Source organism: Nyctereutes procyonoides, unplaced genomic scaffold (assembly GCF_905146905.1).
Source record: "Nyctereutes procyonoides isolate TBG_1078 unplaced genomic scaffold, NYPRO_anot_genome, whole genome shotgun sequence".
Classification (NCBI taxonomy): domain Eukaryota; kingdom Metazoa; phylum Chordata; class Mammalia; order Carnivora; family Canidae; genus Nyctereutes; species Nyctereutes procyonoides.
This window is the reverse complement of record NW_026575135.1, coordinates 19377933-19400108: the sequence shown is the minus strand read 5'-3', so window position 1 is coordinate 19400108 and position 22176 is coordinate 19377933. Positions and strand designations below refer to the sequence as shown.

At 40.9% G+C, this 22176-nt stretch overlaps 1 protein-coding gene across 1 annotated transcript; it reads right to left on the bottom strand.

The window, feature by feature from the left end:
* Nucleotides 1-1930: 1930 nt before the first annotated feature.
* XPA (XPA, DNA damage recognition and repair factor) lies at nucleotides 1931-20794 on the bottom strand. The gene is made up of 6 exons (XM_055302201.1): nucleotides 20563-20794; nucleotides 18246-18356; nucleotides 13883-13988; nucleotides 13198-13363; nucleotides 11461-11578; nucleotides 1931-2599 (listed from the first exon to the last, which is right to left on the bottom strand). The coding sequence occupies exons 1-6, from the start codon at nucleotides 20732-20734 to the stop codon at nucleotides 2451-2453; spliced, it is 822 nt and encodes a 273-aa protein (XP_055158176.1). The 5' UTR covers nucleotides 20735-20794; the 3' UTR covers nucleotides 1931-2450.
* Between the last annotated feature and the right edge of the window lie 1382 nt (nucleotides 20795-22176).

Genomic DNA, 22176 nt, shown 5'->3' with positions numbered 1-22176 from the left:
TAAGGCCTCACTAAACCTTAGGAAAAATTCAACAACCCCACAACTGGTAAGTAGTTTTCCTGTGCATTTGTACAACATAGGTATTGTTAGCTTATTACATCATAAATTTAGGATGCATTAGCATTTTTTGTATCGTTATGCAATCTCTTTGGTTTATATCACAGTGGCTATAAAATATAGTCTACTCAAGAAATAAGAATTCCTAGGTTTTTTAAATACCATACCATTTAAAACAAAAAATTATTATTCACAGAATTAAGGGTGCATATGGCAAGGTACTAGCAAAAAAGGGACTAAAGCCCAAGTTCTTGTCTAAATATTCTTTTGGTTTCCTTCATCCCACAAACAGTAATCAGTTAGACATGGCTCTTGTACTCAAGATGCCGAAAGGATAACCAGTTAAGGTTTGGGTAATCTTGTAGTCCTGTCCCAGTGTCCTGCAGAATTTGGCTAGTTAACCCTGCTTGATCTGAATTCTAGAGGGATTTTTCTCTTGGGTCCTCTCATGTGTAGTATTGCTTCCAACAAGAATTCACTGATGTGACCCCTACTCTGTACAGTTGGCAGCTAAGTTTATGAAAAAAACTGGAAGTTGAATTTTGAAAAAGGTGTAAGCAAAAACATTCAGCAGCTGCTTTCTCCACTAAAGAGCTCATACAGACAAAAGGATAGCCGGTCACTACTGTACCTTGCAAACAAATCAATATTCTGTTAAATACTCTATCAATGCCATTTAATATTTTCCCCATTTTAACATGTCTTTTGTCAAAGTGAACATATGCTTTGTTTTTCCTTGATTGTAAATCTCCCTTCCAGGAACAATTCAGACAGTAGTTCATATGAAAGTAAGTTTGCTTGCTCTTCCTGGAAACTAGTAGTTTGTTTTGTTGTAAAATTTACTAATCTGTAAATATACCTGAAAATGAGAAATGAGGAACGTGCCAACCTGGGTTGAGCACGTTGAGCTGTTGGTGTTCTCTGGATAGGAGATTATCTTAAATTGATCAAAGAGTGAATAGAAGTGTACCTGAAACTAGACAAATCTAGAACTATACTGTCCTGATGAGAATATGTGCTCATTAACAAGCTGCTATTGTGTGCCACGTGCCACAGACTCACCATATTTAATCCTTAGAAACCATCCCTCTGAGTGACTATGCCCAGCCAGCAGATAGAAAGGCCCACAGCTAAAAAGTGGAATGTGAAGCACCTAGGTAGGTCCTGTGGCTCAACGGCTCTTTATCTCCCACACAGTTAATACTGTTGTCAGCTACCTAGACCCTCCTTACTCTGTTGTCATCAAGCTGGAAGCTTTCTTGTGGTCCCAGGATGGTGTTGCTGCCCATTCTGAATCAATTTTTACAGAATCAATAATTTAAAAAAAAAAAACCTGGCTAATATAGTAAATATTTCTATACTGGATTCTCAGAACAATTAGTAATTACAGTCTCAAGCCTATTTGAGTTGGACTTGTTTGGACTTACCTGCCTTCAAGCATAATCTCCAGAATTGATCTGGAAAGGAAAATGAACCTATTTCTTCTGCTTGTAGCAACAGGACTAAAAAAGTGGTAAAGAACAACTTGAAAATACCCAGTTTAACTTGAACAAGTTTTGTAATAATAACAATAATGCCACAGACCTTGTAATCAAGCACAAATCCTCTTACTAGTTCCAACTACCTTGTAATCCTTTTGACAAAACGGTCAAAACTGACTAAGCCTGTTCCAGATGTTTGGGGCAATGTCTGTCTGTAGGTTATCACTTCCTTTAGAAATGCTTAGTAAACACAGAGGTTATCTTCCCTCCCAGGATTAAAGGAGGATACCTGTAAGCCACTTATCATCACACCTGCCCGGCCCACAGTAAGTGCTCTGTAAATGTTAAGTTAGGATAAACTTAGTACCTTTTTTGATCAATAGGAGACAATATGGCTGTTGTTCCATTTTAATCCGGATTTGAAAAGGGCCATATAGACACAGACATTAGGGCCTGTGGTAGTAAACTGTAAGGATACAGAAAACATGATCAGACTGCACAACTCAATTGCTGCTGTTGGTCAGGACATGTCCAACAACGGCTCCCCACCCCCTCATGTGGAGACAGAGTCTAGAAGACCCGTTAGCCTCTGGGGCCCAGTATCTACCACCATCCGCGTTGTTTCCTAGGAGAAGAATATGTTTCAGCTGCTTCTGCACTTCATAAAAGCTCTTCCTCCTAATTCCAGTCTAGGGTTAGGTTTGGCTTCTTAGTTCTCAATTTTAGTTCTAACTTTTGAACCTACTCCACCCCCCAGCTCCCATCCCTATGGTAGACCCAGTATTTTGCCCACAACCAGACCTGCTGGACTGTAACTGAAAATTGCTCTTAAGCCATAACATACAAATTTCTTCCTGAAGCATTATTTACACGAGTGGTCCATTCATCTGTGAACACTTGAAAACTAGTCAGTCACATCTTCTCATATGTCAACTCATGGCCACACACAGTACATGTCTTCCGATACATGTCATCCTCTAGGTTTTCTTCTGGTCCATATTCATGCTGATGAGCAACTGTTTCCCTTTTCCACACGCTGCTTCTTACTGCTCGCCGTAATTCTAAGAAAATAAACAAAAGCCAGTTTTTCAGTGATGCTATTCAGCTGAAACCCAAAATCTATGAAGTGTGTGTGTGTGTGTCTTCTATGAGGGACGCCTGAGTGGCTCAGTGGTTGAGCCTCTACCTTCAGCTCAGGGTGTGATCCCGAGATCGGGATCGATTCCCACTTCAGGCTCCCCACATAATAATATAATAATAATTATATATAAGTCCCACTTACGCTTCTCCCTCTGCCTGTGTCTCATGAATAAAATCTTTTTTAAAAAAATAAACCTAATAGGGTTTACATTAATTTTATAACAAAAATTGATTCTATAACATTGGCCAACTTGGCCTGTGAAGTTACTCATTGTTGGAGCCACGTGAAATGGGAGCTACGGAAATGGGTAAGTGGGTTAGAGGGAGAGTAAAACAAATTCAGAAGATTAGTAAAAGAGGATTTAGAAAAATGGCATTTGTTCAAGCAGCTAAGAAAAATGATGCCATAGCAGGAAAGGAGCATTTCACAGTTGCGTGTGAGGGGCTGCTTCTATAAGCAAGATAACTAGAAAGCCAAGAACTCTGCTGCTGTGCTGGTGTTTCATCTTAGAAAAACTGTGTGCCTGACTTGAAGTCCATTGAGTTCCTTATGAGAGCAGTATTTTAGGAGAGGGATTGCCAATTATTGCAAAGTACAACCTAAGAATCAAAAACAGCTGGAAAAGAACCATAGCTTTTATTTTACTTATTTCACAGGTAGGGAAATGGAACAAAAATAGCATGTGACCTCAGGTCATTTATTCCACAGTTTAGAACTTTCTCCACTGTGTCCTGTTAAAATGTCAAAAAACGGTTGAGGGGTGCCTGGGTGGCTCGGCTGCCTAAGGGTCTGCCTTTGGCTCATTAAGCTCAGCAGGGAGCCTGTTTCTCCCTCTCCTCTGCCACTCCCCCCTGCTTGTGCTCTCTCATGCCCCTCTGTCAAGTGAGTAAATCTTTTTAAAAACCAAATAAAAAATAAAATGTTGGATGCTTTGAAAAGCAACTGAGCCAATCACATTTTAAAAGTTCACACTATATTGCCTGAAGAAACCAAATGCTTAGTGTTAACTGGAAATTAACAAGCTAATAACTCCTCAGTTTCCAGTTTAATGAATAAAAAGCAACACTAATTGTTTACATTTTTCTTATTCTGATCTATCAAGTGCTGGCAGCACTACCTAAGGAAGAGTGTTCCATCTCAAAAATCACTGTACGCCAAGTGATCACATATTTTCTTTAATCCTCCTCATGATTAGTATCAAAATACTTGAATCTTTGTATTTCAGACTTTATTGTATCATAAGGATAAGCAGAGGTAGCACTACCTATTAGGCACTGTTCTAAGCACTTTATAAGCACATTTAATCCTCATAGCCCTTTGAGAGAAGTACAACTATCACTCAGTTTTAACATGAGAAAACCAAGGCCCAAAGAAGTGACAAACGTTGTGCCTAAGGTCAAACCCAAAGGCCTGTCTAGCTCAGGTTCCTGTGACCAACCACTAAAGCTGGGCTGCTTTTTCCCCCGCTCACCTCCATGAGAAGCACTTCATGAGACCACTGTTTTCAAGCTTCAACATAACATACCTCTAGACAGTTTCCAAACTAGAGGAAACATTGTGTTTTCCTAATAATCATCTTTATTCCCACATCTGTCACATTCTGAAGAAGTTAATTTTTTCTAGACATACCTGGAATGCCTTTTTACTTTCACCTTATTTTTTTAAAATAATTATTTTTTTAAAGATTTATTTATTTATTTATTCATGAGAAACAGAGAGAGAGAAAGAGGCAGAGACACAGGCAGAGGGAGAAGAAGGCTCCATGCAAGGAGCCTGATGTGGGACTGGATTCCAGGTCTCCAGGATCACACCTTGGGCTGCAGGCGGTGCTAAACCGCTGCACCACCGGGGCTGCCCTTTTCACCTTATTTTCTAAAGAAAAAATGAAATGTGCTGACCAGCACAGATGCCTCGTGGTTTCAGACAATGTCAGGGAGAGGTCTCCTGTTTGAGTTCCAAATACCTCCCTGATACAAGGTATCCTAGACACATTTCCTTTACTGAGAAAATGCTCTCAAAATCTGACTGCATCCCAGTCCCTGCTAAGCTAACCTCCACCTAACTTGAGTGTTATGTGAACTCAGGAAGAGGGAGAAGAAAACTATTTGCTTAACACTAGAATACAGACAACAAAATCTAGTTTGCTATCCATAATTGGTCATAATTGAACATGAGGTTTTTACTGACTTTATGGCTTTTTCTTCCCATCAAGAATAATGGTAAGAAATAAAACCATTATCTTTAGTATTTACTAGACACTCCTGGAAAAACTTATGCTAGGAAATGAGGAAGTACTAAAATACTGGTATGTTTACCATTTTCTTGCCTTCTTTCCCTTGAACACTAGTCCTAAAGCCATTAAGTGGAGCAGGTAAAGCAGGCATCTGCGATAGGGATGAGTGAGCCCAAGAAAAGTAAGGAGGCTCTCCCTACTGTGGAGGCCACTAGCAACAGTGATGGGAATTACATACTGGGGTGTCAATCAAATGACTACATTAAGGATAATACGAATCAGGTTTCTTCTCAATGTCAGAGAAGGGAGTTACAAGCAAGGAAAGAAAAAGAGAATGAGCCCTAAAATTCTGAATTTAGAACTGGGTATATGAGTGTGAACTCAAGGTGTTAATTTACAACACATGGGGCAGATATTAAAAAAAAAAAAAACAGATACGCACATGTTTTGTGCTATAAAGTAGAAGTCCTCAACAATGAAGACATGGCAAAAGGACAGAGGAGCTAGCTTACAGAAGATTCCTTTTGGCCCAAATCTCAAGACAGTCTGAACATCAAAATAGGACAGAAATGAACCAAAAGCCATGGAGAAGAGCAGGAATTCATGCATCCACACCAATAATAAATACATGGCAGAGAGGATGTTGTAGAGTGCAGACTTCTAACTGGCTAAATGTGGAGAGAGCACTGAAGTTCAAAAACGATTTTTGCAAAGAGCATACTAAAGACTGGTTCAAACAAGAACCATCCGTGAATAGATGCTAAATCTCAGGGGAGGTGTTGAGGAGAAGCAAGATATTTGGCCCATAACCTTTTTTTTTTTTTTTGCTTATATAATAAAAAATAAGTAACGTCATTATTGAAGGCTGATGGACATATGTGTCCAGATAGGATACCCTAAGAAATAAGTCACTGATGTACAGCTTCCTTCCTGAAATGCATGTGACTCTAACCATTGTGAAGCATCAGAAAAGCCCCAATTAAAAACATTTCTAAACAGGCAAGACGGGGAAAGGAAGAGATTTCTTAAAAAATGTCAATGTTAAAAGAGACAGGGGTTCTGGAAATATTCCAGAATAAATAAATTTAGAAAGAGTGTACCTGGAGCCAAGCAATGCCTGATCCTAGATTGGATCCTGAGCTATAATGAAAAACTGCACAGGATGTTACTCGGCGAAGTAACAGAACTAGACTCTGGATGACAGGAGATAAAGATCTCACTACAACACTCTGGTCCTGCGAGGGACGCTGTTGCCAGGAAGCACGCACTGCAGCACTAGGAGTGCGGGAGGGATTGACGCACAACCACCTCTTCAACAGCTCTGGCAAGTGTCACATGCAGAGTACAATGACACAACAGGCATCGTGCTAACAATAGATCAGTCTGGGGAAAAGATACAGCGGTGTCCTTTATATTATACTTATCTTTGCAATCTTATGGAACTTTTTGAACTTATCTCCAAATAAAAACTTAGAAAGTCAGGAGTTAGCTGGAAGGGGCCAAATGGGAGACCGTCTAAGTTCCAGAATGATGAACAGGATTGGACTATAATACCAATTTGAGAATAAGAATCCATGAATCCAACTGATACTTGAAAAGCTCTTCCTAAAGGAAGTCAAACAATTATAGAAAGAATAACAGAAATAGAAAATCACCATTTCTATCCAGCCTAGTAACAACAGACTCGGGCAAGAATCACGCCCGTGTGCTAAAACCTATGAGCGAGACTTAAGAAAGGAGATGCTCACTCACACAGTACCTAAGAGGACCCCACAGATTTCCTACTAATTACAAAGAAGAGAGGGCACCTGGACAATGGGCAAACCTAGCAGACACCACCTCAACCGAGCCATCAGACGACACAGTAGGACTCTTAGCTGAGAGCATGTGCCTCCTGACGTGACACAGCCACATCACCTGGGAAGGACTCCTACCAAAAATGCCCAGAATCTAATTGTGAGGAAATAAGCTGCTAATAAACCTAAATAAGGATGTTCTGCAAAACAGGTGGTGGTCTCTAAAAAAGTAGTCCTAAAAGAAAACCGCTGAAGGCCTGAAAGAGTACAGACAGTATCACCTTTGAATGGCCCTTGGATCCAACAACTAAAAAGCCGTGAGGGACATCAGAACGACTGGATGTCTAGGACACATCAGACAACAGCATTGTGTTAATATTACATTTATTTTTTTTATTTTTTAAGAGTTTATTCATAGACACAGAGAGAGAGAGGTAGAGACACAGGCAGAGGGAGAAGCAGGCTCCATGCAGGGAGCCCGATGTGGGACTCGATCCCGGGTCTCCAGGATCACACCCCAGGCTGCAGGCGGCGCCAAATCGCTGTGCCACCAGGGCTGCCCTAATATTACATTTAATCACAATGTTCTCAAGCAACTTTTAAATGGTCAACCGAGTGTGTGTGTTGTAAACAGATGTGGCAAAATGTCACCATTTGGTGACGTCAAGTTTTTAAATAAAGATGAGCGTTTTAAATTACTTCATTTAAGCCACTTAAAACTTTGGAAAGTAGAGGTCACGCCCTACTGCTGAGTGAGAAGAGGGAGGCAGAAAGGTCAGAGCCTAGACATGGGAAAGACTCACTAGCCCTGAGAGCTCAGGAGCCCTGGGGTGGGGTGGGGTAGGGAGGGGAGGGAAAGCCCCCCTTCCCGAGCCAAGCAGCACTGAAGCCTAGTGGAGCTAGAGAACAAAACAGGTTCTGTTACAACCTCCTAGTCCTGCTGGTCTAGAATTTCACAGCACAGAACGCTGTGGACTACCTCTGGGGAAATTTATAAAAATGTTCCTGCTAACCAGTCTTGCTATGGATATCTTCAGATAGATATTTTTACCTGAAGAATTTTTCCCCTAAATCCTTGTTTCAATGAAAAATGTATTTATGCCACTCTAAAACTTGTATTTTATTTGCCTTAGTATCTTAATTTTGTAAAAGCATCAGCTTGTATTCAAAGAACCCCAAAGCTGTTTATGAGGTAAACTGACAGGACAAGGAGCTGAGGGAGACCAAACGTTTCTAAATATTCAATGGAAGGGCAGGAAGTTGTGACCTAGGGTGCCTCTTGTTAACTAGAGGGAAAAAAAAAAAATAGAGGGGAAAAAAAAAATCACAGGGAGATTTCAAAAAACATGATGCTTTGATCTTATCTTGTTCTCCATAAACTGAAGCAGAGGAGCATGGAACTGTGTCCTTCAAACTCTACTAAGAGAAGCCTGAAAACAGTCATAAATATAACCACAGGCCCCACATATAAACTGTCCACACATTTAGAGCCCCAACGAGGGCTTTTCCTACCCTTCTCTTTTGGGGGGAAAAGTGAATAGTAACAAATAGAAATAATTTTTCATTTTTAGAAGGCTTACCTCTGCCAGTACTAAATAAAAGAAAACGGAGTGTAACTTTAAAGAAAAGTCTTATCTCCACCTTATCTGTGGCGAGGCATGCAAGCCCAAACGTTATGTGTATTTGTACCAAATGAAAGTTCTCTTCCAATAGCAGAGCCAGCGCACACTGCATTTTTTTGAAATTCAGTTAAACTGAGCAGCCATCATTTCTACTTCTGCCTTCTTAGATCTAAGAGATCTATAACAATATGAATTTGCTGGCAATTCTTGTCTTTAACCTTTGTCTATATTTATACTTTATTTTTTATATATAAATACTTTAATACTACTTATACTTAAATTTCTTCTGTAGTAAAACCAATTCTTTCTCAAGCAGATCACATTCTAAAAGCAGGTAAATGTAATCTCTTACCTTTCCATAAGGAAGTAAGCTTTGTGTCAGCTTCTTTGTGGATCAAAATCAGAAGAACAAGAGGAACCAGGTTCCAGTTTCTTTTCAACTAAAAAACTTTTAGACTTGCTTTTATTCCTCTCTGTTCTGAGCAAACTGCACGGTAAGCTCCTTGTTTCTAATCTCTACAGTGTCTACTCCACTCTCAGCCCTTTGTGGCCTAGTCAGGAGAACTGGAACATGTTCACCAACCTCTAAAGTAAACCAACAAAAAGAAGCCATAATTAAAGAGGGTACCGTGTTGACCTCTGCACACGAAACACCAGAAGACAGGGGAGTATTGTTTTTACAACTGAGAGAGCTCTCAGGTTCTCATATGCAAAGGAAAAAGAAAAACACCACTCAGAGAAACTTCCTCAAAAAGACATGCTTCATTCCAACAAGAAAGGAACTCAAAGAAACCAGTGTCAAGGGTCCAGAAAAAAATTCAGGGCAAATTTGAACTCTTTAAGGAAGAGGGAAATCCATAGTTTTATCTGGTGATCAATAGCAGCAATGTAATACCATGAGGAAAACAGCCAGTTATATTTGAGTTAACATTTCCTTAAGCTAATACCTATAAAAATTACATAAATCTTAAAAGAACTGTTCTATTTATACTAATTTGATCTATAGGATTATCTTAAGTTTTATAGAAAAAGTATAAAACAGATGCTATAATCTTTTACTATTAGTCGAATTATAAGAACTTGGCCACATTTACATGATATCTTGACCAAACAGAAATAGTATCTAAATACAAATTACATATAGTCCCCCCATTTTAAAGTATTTCATCATTTTGTAGGTCTAAGTCTCCAATTCTTTATCCACTTACTACCGTTTGCACCAAAATACCATCAGAAAAGTGACTTTTAGAGGCAGCAGAGAGGGAAGAGTGGAGGCAATGCAGGTAGTTGGAGTTACCAAAAACCCCAGCCTGGTCTGTAATTAGTCTGTCACTCTGCCCTCCCCTCTCATGCCCAGTAAGAAGCTTCTGTTACTTTATCCTTCGAGGCTCTCCTTGATGCTGGAAGAAGGGAGGGCTGAGCTAAAACATGAGGTGGAACATAATGTAATAAAAGATGAAAGGATAGGACCAAACTGAAAAGAAGTCTTTCCAAAGCCTCTCAGTTGGTCCTTGCAGGTGTTCTCAGTGACGGTACAGCAGTGGCTCATCTAGGGAAGATTCTTCAATGAAAGGCTTTTACATGGCACAGTTTGCTAAAAGAAATCTAACAAAGCCACAGAAGTGTGCTTACCCCCCAACTCAGGAGCTGAGGTCTTAGATAACTCTAACTTCTATAAAGATGTGTTGTGTGTAAGGATGTTTATCATGAGGTTTTGATAAACTTTATAAATGTCCAACAGTGCTTCCATTTTTATATGAAATATTTTTAGAGTCATGCATAGGAAAGAACTAGACAAACTGACACTAAGACATCACTACTGATGGTCTCTGGGCAGGAGACTACTACAAGTTTGGACTTTCCCAACTTTTCTGCACTGTACATGAATTAATCTTATAATGAGAAGAGGGAAAAAATACCCTCACAAGAAGAAACAAGGCAGGCTGACACTCAATTTTTGTTGTTTTAACACATCTGAGCTATCTTCCAAAATCTCTTCTAAATCCTAAACACCTATGCAAAATTATTTATTCTGGCTAAAACACTCATTTTAAATGGATATGCATAAGCCTGTACATACATAAGATACATGCTATCCATATACACCCTACACCACACTGGGACTCTACAATTACCATATGAAGAACACTAATGTAAGACTCTTTCCAGGGATTCTATGATCTAGCACAGAGGGCTCTTACTGCTCCAGGCGCACCCTATGCTCACCACTATCACGGTACTGATCACACTCCAACAGGATTTTAGGTTTATTTGCCTTTGTCTTCTGACTAAGCCTGACTCCAGCACTTATGTTAGCACAGTGTCTAGAACACAGCGGACAGTAATTACTGGACGCACTGATGGACAGATGAATGACTAGTTGCACATATGCATACTATGCAAATGGATGGACATAAAGAGAGACAGATGGAGAAAGGAATGGATAGACAAATGTATGGACAGAGGAATGAATGTACCAATGGAGATGTTCAGTTACGAAAGCTTGCTTTCAGTCCCACCTCGCTAATATCTATGTAACAAGTCACTCTACCCTTCTAGATCTTTTATTCACATATAGAAGAAAAATGATTAGACTCGCTGATGTGAGAAGACTCCCTCTAGCCACTAAATTAGAGGACTAACAGGCACAATTTTTGCATTTTAAGCAATTAGAGAGGTTTGCTGGTGGATGTCCTTTTCATAACCTTGTTAGTCATATGATGCCATGAACTGATACCAAATCCTTGACCAAGGATATCTGTCTGATCATTGTTCCTATATAAACACATAATTCACTTTGAGAGGAGGACTTACACACTTTTTAGAACTACAGTACTGAGAGCCTTAAACACCAACCTACTGAGAGCAAACTTTGTCTTTTCTTTCTTCAGTCTATTGAAAAACATTCCAATCTACTGGTGATAGATCTTTAAACAAGAACAACTTGTTTAGCTAAAGTCTGTCTGCAAGTCAGTAAAATACAATCCTTCATGAGATCAATGTAGCCACTTTTACTTTTTTAAAGATGTTTAAGTAATCTCTACACCCAATGTGGGACTCAAACTCCCAACCCCAAGATCAAGAGTCTCACACTCTGCCAACCAGGCCAGCCAGGTGCCCCTCCACTTACCTTTTACTTTCTTATCAAATTTCTTCTGTTTCATTTTCTCTCGGTTTTCCTGTCGAGCTTCCTTTGCTTCTTCTAATGCTTCCTGACTACCCCACACTTCAAGAGATCTCTTCACAATCTACAACACAGAATCCAGATTTAATAAGCCGTGATTCAGTCGTTAAGTATTATAAAGTCATAATGATTAAATCCATGGACACCAAAACGTGATCTCACTCAAAGGCAATTTTATAAGTATTTGAAATTTTTAAGAGATTTTTTTAAAGAGTGCTAAGAAACAGCTTTAGTAACACCTCTATCTAGGCCTACAGGACCTTTAGTAAACATTTGCTCAGACTCTAAGTACAAGAGTCTTCCTCTAACTGCTTCTCTGCTACATTGTTTCCACATGAATCCACAGAAGTACCAGCAGTCAGTGGGTCTGATGAATTTTGTCACACTCACCTAAAAATTTGCAGACCAATTAGCCACAGCCCATCTCCACATGAGATCATTTCCAAAAACCTCTCGCTGCAGAGAACCAGTCCAGACTGCTCCACTCCTCCCTGGTCTCTTACTAATTTCTGGTCTTTCGGGTATCATCTTTTTTAAAAAAAATAACTCTGGTACCTGAATGACCTAAAGTATTTATTCTAGTTTTAAAACTTTGCATTACAATCCCTGGACTCTTTATACTTGTTTACATTTAGATTAACACAGGTACAAAGAATTATGCTCAGGACCTCTCAACAAGAGAGCCAAACTCAAATTTCTTCCTAATATAATCAAGTGATATACTGGCATTTCCTAAATTCTAAAACATCACATTTCCAAACTTTAACACCCTAAGGATGCCACCACAGCAGCAAACTGCTTACTAGTGCTGTAACAGCTGAATCAAAAGTATGTCAGAATTGGACTCTGAATGCAAAGAAGTATAGGACTACCTTAATAAATCTGGTGTACCTGCCTTTCCTATTTATGTATGCACAAGCAGGATATATAGAAAAAAAACCCTCTAATAACTCTAATGGCACTATTTCAGTAAGTATAAAAGCTCCAAGTGACAAATAAGCATTGGGTTGGCATTTCTTCATTTTGATACATAAAATAATGGTGAATATTCTAATTGACAGGGTCTAAGGTTTAATAAAATTCAATAAATGATTGGTTTTACACTGTACTTTCTTAATTTTATTTGAAGCTACTGGGATTTTCTAGTATTTTCCAATTAACCTGCTCTAAAGCAATGTCTATCCATATATTTTTATATAATGGCACAGAAATATAACGTCTGTACTATTCTGGGATAGTGCAGGAGACTGTGACTCAAGGGACTCACACTAAGTGGGTAACCAACTCTGCATATCACCACAACACAAAGAGGTGAGAAGAGCCACTCTGAGACACAGAGGAGTTACATGGACACTTGACACGGTTCCAGGAGTATTTCCCAAGTGAAGTTAGATTGAGGCATTTGTGAAGCTCCTGAAACTTTCTAGGATTTTCATTGGAGGGTGTGGGTGGGTAGGGAAATGGGGTCCAACTTAGTTCCCAAGTTGTACTAGTAACATTACCTAATAGTAATTTATTTGCTCCAAAGTACCACACCAAAATGTGAAACCAGATGTTACTAAATGTCATTACATAGTCATTACATATGACTCATTTGCAAAACAACACAGGAAGCAAAACTAAGCTAATTAAAACTTCACCTGACCGAGGGCTTAAAATGACTGATTATAACAGATCAGAAACCTGTAATTTTAGGTAGAGTTTCATATCACCCCATTGTGAATGATGAGGATTCTTCTTAACAATAAATTTCAGCGGTGGTTCTCTTTTCTCTAAATCACAGTCTTTCAGAAGATATTCTTGTTTGGCTTCTGTTTTAGTTATGAGCTTGTGTTTATCATCAGCATCTCTGAAAACAAATCAAGTCCAGTACTGTTAGTTATTTTAAATAAACTAGGTTTTCAAACAGTCTAACAACCTAGGGGCATGACAAAACATTATTTTAAAATAGTTTTCCTTCAATTCATGGTCAAGTTAGCAGCATAAAAAACGTTAACAGAAAGACCCTAGTCCAGTAACCAGCATGTCAATACACAGGGGTTCCTGAGCAGCCGGAGGAAGAGGATGGTTAGGAACCTGCTACCAAGAGATGGTAAAGATCCACCAGGCCCACAGCAAGAAGGAAGACAGATCTATAGCTGAACCAGGGCCATCCTTCCTATTTATGTGGCATATCATCACTGTGATAAGCACAAGCTTCCTATGTTTCTTTGGCAAAATGGATACCATGAAAATTTTAGTAAACACCCAAAACAAAAATTGTAATTGCTAAGAATTAAATCCAAATGGATCTAATTATTGTCTTGCCCTAAACCTTAAATGCAAACATTAAACTTTAGCAATTGAGAACGTTGTCTGAAATAAGTACCTGCAGTTATCACAAGTTGCCAGATCAAAGTGACTCATAAGGTAAGAATCCATAAATTCTTTACCACATTCTTCACATATGGCATAATCAAATTCCATAACAGGTCCTAAAGAAATAAAGGTTAATTCTTTAAGTTTCCTTTTCTGTGATTTAGAATATATTTTCTCCTATCTTCAGTTTATCAGCATATACTTTATAACTGACACAAATATATTTACATAAAGGACAAAATCATGTATTTTGTATTGCTGCTGTAACAAATCATCATAAATCTTCTGGCTAAAATAACAGAAATTTATTAGCTTAGAGAGTTGTAGTTTGTAAGTCTGACATGAGTCTTAATGGGCTGCATTCCCTTCTGGAAGTTTTAGGGGACAATCTATTACCATTTTCAGCTTCTAGAGGCTGCTTGCCTTCCTTGACTCATGACTCCCTTCCTCCATCTTCCAAGCCAGCAGTAACAGCTTCTCACATCACTCTGGCTTCTTGCATAATCACACCTCCCCTAGGACTCTCTCCTGCCTTTTACTTTTAAGTACCTTTAAGTACACTGGGCCCACCTGGATAGTAGAGAACAATCTCTCTCACATCTCAAAGTCTTTAACCTTAATCATATCTGCAAAATCGCTTTTGCTAAGTTGAGGTAATATACCACGGGTTCCATGGCAATTAGAATATGGACATCTTTGGAGACCATTATTTGCCTACCACCATACTGTTGAGAGTACAAAGGAGGTGAGTCCCAGAGTAGAAGGGAGGGGAGGCGGCTGCCTACAGACAGAGAAGATGGGCACTAATATAGAACATGGAAAGAGCAAGTCAACACTAGGAGAGACAACACAGAATTCACTTACAAATGGGAAATTTTCTCCCCTCCATTTCACCCTACCACCACCATAAACAGCAATACACTGATCTCAACAATGAGACTGTAAACTTGAGGGTGGACATTATATTTAGCTATATATCCTCAACTCCCAGGATACAAACTAAGTAAAGCTCAATTTTGTTTTTTGAGGACTTCAAATACCTAGCTAAGGATCTTTATTCTATTAGTCTGAAAGTTTTACTAGTAAATCTTTAGGATGATTGTTACTGCCAAGCCCCAGCTCTGAGAACTGCCACAACTCCCAGTGGCAAGGAGAGTCATCAATTGTTCACAACTAGTTCAACACATTCCTATCACTGTCTTCCCTTACCTACTTCCAACACAACAAGGTCAGTTAAGAGTCTACCACCACCACTCCCCCGTTCATTCTACTCATCTCCAAACTCTAACAAAAATATCTCTCTTCCTTATAAAATATTAGCAAGGTGTAGCTACAGACCAAAGGAAAATTAAAAATACAGTCAAAGTTAGAGCTTCAAAAACTCCATTACTGGAACGTGTTAGAGTGGAGAAAAACCATGGTCTGAAATACCAATTAGGAGACTACTGCATAGTATTTTTTTCTTCCATTACAATTTGCAATTTTTTTGCCTTTTTTTTATTTCAATTCATTAACATATAATGTATTAGTTTCAGAGGTAGAGGTCAGTGATTCATCAGTCTTTTATAACACCTGGTGCTCATCATATCACGTGCCCTCCTTGATGCCTGTTGCCCAACTACCCCATCCTCTCACCCCCACCCTTCCATACTGTATAACATTAATCAAGTCATAAAATATGCATTTTCCTAATTTTAGAATCTTTATAATGAAAAAATTTAAATGTATAGAATAATGATTTTTCTACTCCCATCACTCCCTTTAAATTTACCATGTGGAAATTGGCAGGCTACTGCTAGAACCTTCCCTCCTCACCATTCATTCATTCACCTACTTATTTGTTATTGATACAGACTCACAGATCCTATTTTTTCCAATGGCATATCACTCAGTAGTGTCCTTAATTACTTTGGTGCTCAAACTGTCTCAGATTTGGCCAGCCAGGAGCCCCTTCAAGCTGCATAACATACTTGTATGTATGTATACACTGTATAACTGACAGTGTATTAGTTTCATATGCCTAACATAATGATTCGATATTTATATATATTGTGAAATTATCCCAATAAGTAGTTAACATCTGTCACCATTCATAATTCACAAAATCTTTCTTATGAGAACTTTTAAGATCTACTCTCCTAGCAGCTTTCAAATACACAGCATGATAATATTACTAGTCAACATCCTCATGATTTTACAACTAGAAGTCCATATCAATCACCTTCACCCCCGCTCACCCTTATCACCTTCCTAGTGATTCTGATGAACCTCTGTTCTAGATTATAAAAGCATTTGATAGGCTTTGCTTTATAGGCAAATGACCCATATAATTTAATGGTCTGAATAATTTTTATTTCTCTCAGCTATGTGGAAGCTCTTTAAAAATGAACAAAAGTTGATGGGGGGGGGGGTGCCTGCGTGGCTCAGCTAGTTAAGCATCTGACCCTTGGTTTCTGCTCACGTCGTGATCTCATGGGTCTTAGCCCGTGTCGGACTTCATGATCAGGGGAAGGAGAGTCTGCTCCTCCCCCACCTCCATATGTGCATTCTCCAAAATAAATCTTTAAAAAAAAATGATAGAAAATATCAATCTGGCCCCTTGTTTTTTTCTACCCACATAGGTCAGCCACATAAAGTTGTACAAGCCCCCTTGTGCAAAGGTATCTGGCCAGGGGGGCAAACAGTGGCTAAAATGCAATCTATGACCACTATGTAAGCCATGAAGCCTGGCTCAGGCTTAGCCCAAAGAATGAGGGCCTTTTCTAACCTGTCTCCCAAAGGGGACACTGTTGAAGGAAATAATCAAGAGAACATGATGGCCAGCTGACCTATGAGGCGGACCTGGGCAATCCAAGACTCCTCACCGTCTACCTTGTTCTTGGAATGCTCATTCTGTCCACCAGCCCCACAATGGGAGCTGTTCCAAGGACAAACCTTGAGAGAGTAAGGTGTCATTGAGGCCATCTGACCTGAATATGCAACTGAACCCAGTTAAGCCTCTGTATTAGGCATCATTAAGATTTGGCAGGTGGGTTCAGAATCTACTCATCTTGCAGCCACCAAAGACAAGCCTCATAAGTGCCCTTGCTAATTAAAGCTGCCACCTACCAATCTGGAGTGGCCGAATCCTTCAGCCTCTTGCCCTCTGTGTATCAGGCCAGTTTGCAAACCAACACACACCTTTCTAACTTCCACAAATGCCACATGTATACCTTAGTTAACCAGGAAGGCATTACAATAGGTTATCAATAAATATTTGTGTGATCTGTTAAATGAAAGTATAGGCTTTATAGCCCACAGCTGAGTGCAAAATCTGCAGACAAAGGTTACAATGAGACTTCATATCCATAAAATCATAGGGACTTTAAAGGTCTTTAATTCAATGCCTTCCCTTCCCATCCAAGGCTTCTGTAATATATCCTGATCAGGTCTTTCAATCTCTGAACTCCTTCAATGCTTTGCTACTTAGAGGCAATTCACTTGGTTAGGATATTTTTCCATTTCACAGAGTCACCACGAGACTCACATGATATAAGTGCCAACATTCTATTCTATATGTGCCACAGTGCTAAATATATACACAGTATTCCTTCATTATACTGGGCTGAGATCTCCCTCACTGTATTGTAATTGTCACCCACTGCTCCAGGTTCTGCCCTCCAAAGCAAATCATAAGTATAATCTCTCTTCCACAGAGAAACATTTCTTACACGTGCAGGCAGTTAAAAGTGTTCTCTAAGTGAAACCTACCCAGTTTTGGCAACTCCCCCTCACATGTCAATCTGAAGACATCCATTTTGACCAACCTATTCTGGACACTATACACTAGTCAATATCCCTCTTAAATATGGCATCCAAATTGAACAAATATTTTAATCCTTCCGGTCTCAGCTTCTGAAAACGTGCAATAGAACAGGACTCTCATCTACCTCGATGAACATACATTTCTGTTGCCACAGCTAAAACTAAAATAGGTTTTTTAAGCTTCCCCAAGGATAAACCTATAGATATATACATATATCTATATATTCCTCCAAACTAATAAAAGAATGTCCTAAATTTTATCTCTTGGGTTCTGGCTTTTCATTTCACCCTATCAAGACAACTGAGTATACTATTAGTTAATAGACTGGCTGTCCCTGCCTATTATAAAACAACAGCATCAACCCTAAGTACACAGACTACAAGTTAATCACTGCCAAATCTCTTTAATTTTTAATCTACTAGCAAAACTGCCAAACTGCATTCCTCTTACAAAGCTGACCTGCCCACTGACAACAAGTATAGCATTATTTAACATCAACTTACAAAGAGTTATGCATGTTACTCAAAATGACCAATCTAGATACCTAGTTTCTGAAAATACACTCTACCTGGTTGATGGATAATTTTTCCAATTTTATGTTCTTCTTCTTCTTCTTCTTCCAGAATGAAGCCTCCTCCTGTGTCAATGATTTTCGGGGCTGCTTTTACATTAGCCATACCTATGAAAAGTAAGTAAAAGTGGTCAATGGCTTAACTAGGTAAGCCCATATGTTCCTTTGTGCATAAACAGGTTAATATATCAAGCAAGACAAGGATGTCCACTATTAACACCTCTACTCAATATTATACTGAAGGACCCAACTAGTGCACAATGGTAAGAAAATAAAATGGGCATATAGGCTGGAAAGGAATAAAAACAGTCTTTATCCACAGATAATGTGATTATGTATGTAGAATATCTACGAGAATCTACAATCAGAACTGAGAAATAACATCTAGGAAGAGGTGTAACACCTCTACAATGCAACCACCACTTAGAATAAAATCAAAGACCTAAATATAAATAGAGAAATATACCACATACAGATTGGAAGCCTCAGTATCATATTTAGTGCTGAGATTTCTGTCTTCAGTATTTCTATTTCAGCCTACTGTACGATTTTCATTTTATGTCTGCGCTAGCACATAGGCCATGGAAAAGACTGAGAAGTTGCTTAGAATGTGGTGCTAAGGACCAGGGGAAACATCCAGGCAGAGCAGCAGAGAGAAATGGGGCTTTGTCTTGGTATGACTGAGCATTGTTCAGTATCTTGCTCAAGTTATGGGCTCGACTACTCCAGCTGGTCCAAACCGAACTCTTTGAAGCTCAACAGGGTGTATACCATGTTACAGCATAGTTCAGTTCAGTTCTCAGATAAGTGCCCTAACAGAATATTCAGCCTGCCTTGCTTTGCATGATCAGAAGTTTAATACTATGTTCTTTTTTGCATCCAGTCCACAGCCATTTAGTACAGATCTACAAAGCTTGGTGAAATCATGAGTATGAATTAACGCAAATGAACAACTTTTGTCCTGACTCTAGAACATCTCAAGTTGAGAAAGGAATTTTTTTAAAAGGTTTTACTTATTTATTCATGAGACACACACACGGGGGGGGGGGGGGGCAGAAACACAGGCAGAGGGAGAAGCAGGCTCCATGCAGGGAGCCCGATGTGGGACTCGATCCCAGGACTCCAGGACCACGTCCTGGGCCGAAGGCAGGTGCTAAACCGCTGAGCCACCCAGGGACCCCGGAGAAAGGAATTAAAACAAACAAACTAGAAAACAGAAAGGATGAAACCAGAACTCTCCAAAGTAGCTAGAATTGGCAGATCCAGTGTCAGTATGAATATCGAGACATGCTATCAGCTCCCGACTCCTGTCATTTTTCTTTTCTTCTGGCTGATGAAAAGGGGTAGTAGATGACACAGCTCTAAAGTACGCTCAACACAGTATAGCATGTAGCTTTAGGAACAGGTGTACTTCATGTCATAGAGGCAGTCTTGAAAAACTGCATGTCCACCCAACTATTTTAGGTACCCAAAGGAAGACGACAGTGCAAAGTTATAGGACAGAAAGGTACGCACATGAAAGACATGCAATCAAGGGCTGCCCTAAGAAAAGGGGGCGGGGGGGATAAAATTCAGACAGATGTAACAGCCTTTCTCTCCTAAAAGTGAGAGATGCCTGGCACAGAAGCAGTTGGTGGCAGGAAAAGGCCAAGAAGCCAGTATGGGACGGGATGCGCTCCATCCTCGTCCTGATTAGCTCGTGAACCCGCCGCTATGAACGCGGACAGGCAGATCCCTTTCCTTCTCTGGTCCTCAGGAAATCACCGCTCCCAAACAAACCCTGCCCTGATTATCTCCAAGCTAACAAGTCAGCTAACTCGAAAGATGTGAGTCACAGCAGGTGCTACCCTAGAGAGCCTCACGAAGCCAGTCGCTCGCGTCCGTTTGCCCCCGGAGCCCGGCACGTAGCAGGTGCAGGATCCCAATTTGCGCGCAGTCGCCTTTTTGTTGACGGGGATGAACCCGGGGGCGGTGCGGGGTGATCCCCGACATGGGCCACGAGCCTGAACGCTTTATACGCAAGGCCCACCCCTGGGCCCTTGGACGCGCAGCAGGGCCGGAAAGGGAAAGCTAAGGCGCCGACCGACAGCCCGACAGCCCGACAGCCCGACACCGGCTGGCACCCCGCGACCGGTGAGGGCGGCCGCATCCCCCAACCTCAGCGGAGAGCGGGGCCACCTGGGTGCAGGGAGGAGGCCCGGGCTCCAGCGCTTAACCGCTGGCGCTCTGGGCTCTGAGTCGGCCCTGGGAGCGGCCTCCCCGCGCGGCACCCGGCCCGCCGGAGGGAAGGGGCAGGCGCCGCCAGGGCCCAGACCTCCGGGAGCCGCAGCCGCCGCCGCCGGGTAGGGCCGGGCCGCCAGCCGGGCCTGGCGCAGCATCAGCGCCCGCTGCCTCTTCCGCTCGATGCTCGCCCGCACCGAGGCAGGCAGCTCCGCCGGCGGTTCCGAAGCCGCCGGCTCCGGCGAAGGTTCCCCGGCGGCCGCCATCTCCAGACGCCCCGGAGAGCCGAGGCTCCGGCCCCGCGCACGCGCACTGGCGCCGAAGCCCGCCCAGCGCCTGGTCCGGACGCCGGCACCGCCTCCCGGGCGACTCCGCTCGGCGGCCGCTGAGAAGGAGAGCGCCTGCGCGACTTGAGGCGGCTGGGGCGGGGCGGGAGGAGGGGGCGGGGCGGGAGGAGGGGGCGGGGCTGCGCATGCGTCGAGGCGGGGAACTAGAAGGGCGGGGGCTGAGGGCGGTGTTCAGGACCTACCTGGTCATCCTCAAAATCTTGGTTTTGCCTGGTGGTCCAGAATATACGCTTTGGAGTCAAATCTGGGTTAAGTTCTAGCTCTGACATTTACCATTGGTTGCTTGAACAACTTACGTAACCTCAGGTAAATTTCTTCAGGAGTCAAACGAGGATGATGACAGACCGCTTCCTGGGTTGTTGGATAGATTAGCGGCCAAGGTGTCCAGCCCAACGCCTGGCATATAGAAAGCTTCCAAAAATAATAGCAGCTAGTAGTACGAGCAGTGCCAGTCAAAAAAGCCCCATAGATGATTCATCTGACTTTATTATGAAAACATGGCCTAGGGGGCAAAGCCTTAGATTTGAAATGGGAAACCCTGGGTTCTAACTCTCACCTGCTGTATGACATCAGGGGTACCAAAGCTGGTATGCACGAACTTGGCTGTCTTTTCCATGAAATATTCCTTCAGTGTGGATGAAATGCCACCAGGTAGACAGTGGGTTTGGATTTGAGTCAAATCCTGACCTCCCAAAAGTGGTAAATGGAGCATTTTGCAAGGAATATTGCATGCTTTTCCAAAAACATATGCTTTTTTATTACAAACGAAATTTCAATTGAAACCAGAAGGCACATTATCTTCTAATTATTACATATATCATTAAAGACTAGTTTTCAGAACACCGAGGTTTCACACTAGTTTTCAATGATTAAAATTTTAGCAGAACCACCTAGTGGTTCTCATTTATTTATTATTTATTTAATTTGTTGATTATATTATTCACATGTATTAGATATAATTTATTATATTTAATATATATGAAATATAATCTATAATATATATTTTTTAATTCTGGAGAACATTATATAAAGCAGATAAATGCTCAGATCTTCTAGTTGAATGGAGATAGAGATCTCTCAAGCAATCCCTGTTTCCTTACCCCTCAGATTCCTTTCTCTTCCTATTTGTTGACCTTGTCCAGGTGACAAAATCTCAAATTCCATATAACACCAAAATCCCAAACAATAAAAGCAAAAATTTGATAATTTGGACTTCATCAAAATTTAAAACTTTTGTACATCAAAGAACCATCAAGAGGCGCCTGGATGGCTCAGTCGGTTAAGCATCTGCCTTCGGCTCAGGTCATGATCCCAAAGTCCAGGGAGCCGGCTTCTCCCCCTCCCTCTGCCTTCCACTCTGC

What these genes read in the sequence shown, in the direction of transcription:
- XPA (XM_055302201.1), bottom strand. Translation starts at nt 20,734, where the DNA reads ATGGCGGCCGCCGGGGAACCTTCGCCGGAGCCGGCGGCTTCGGAACCG. An exon ending in GGCGGCTGCGGCTCCCGGAG is followed by an intron (nt 18,357 to 20,562) that starts GTCTGGGCCCTG and finishes TACTTTTCATAG; the next exon opens with GTATGGCTAATGTAAAAGCA. An exon ending in AACTCTACCTAAAATTACAG is followed by an intron (nt 11,579 to 13,197) that starts GTTTCTGATCTG and finishes TCTGTGTTGTAG; the next exon opens with ATTGTGAAGAGATCTCTTGA.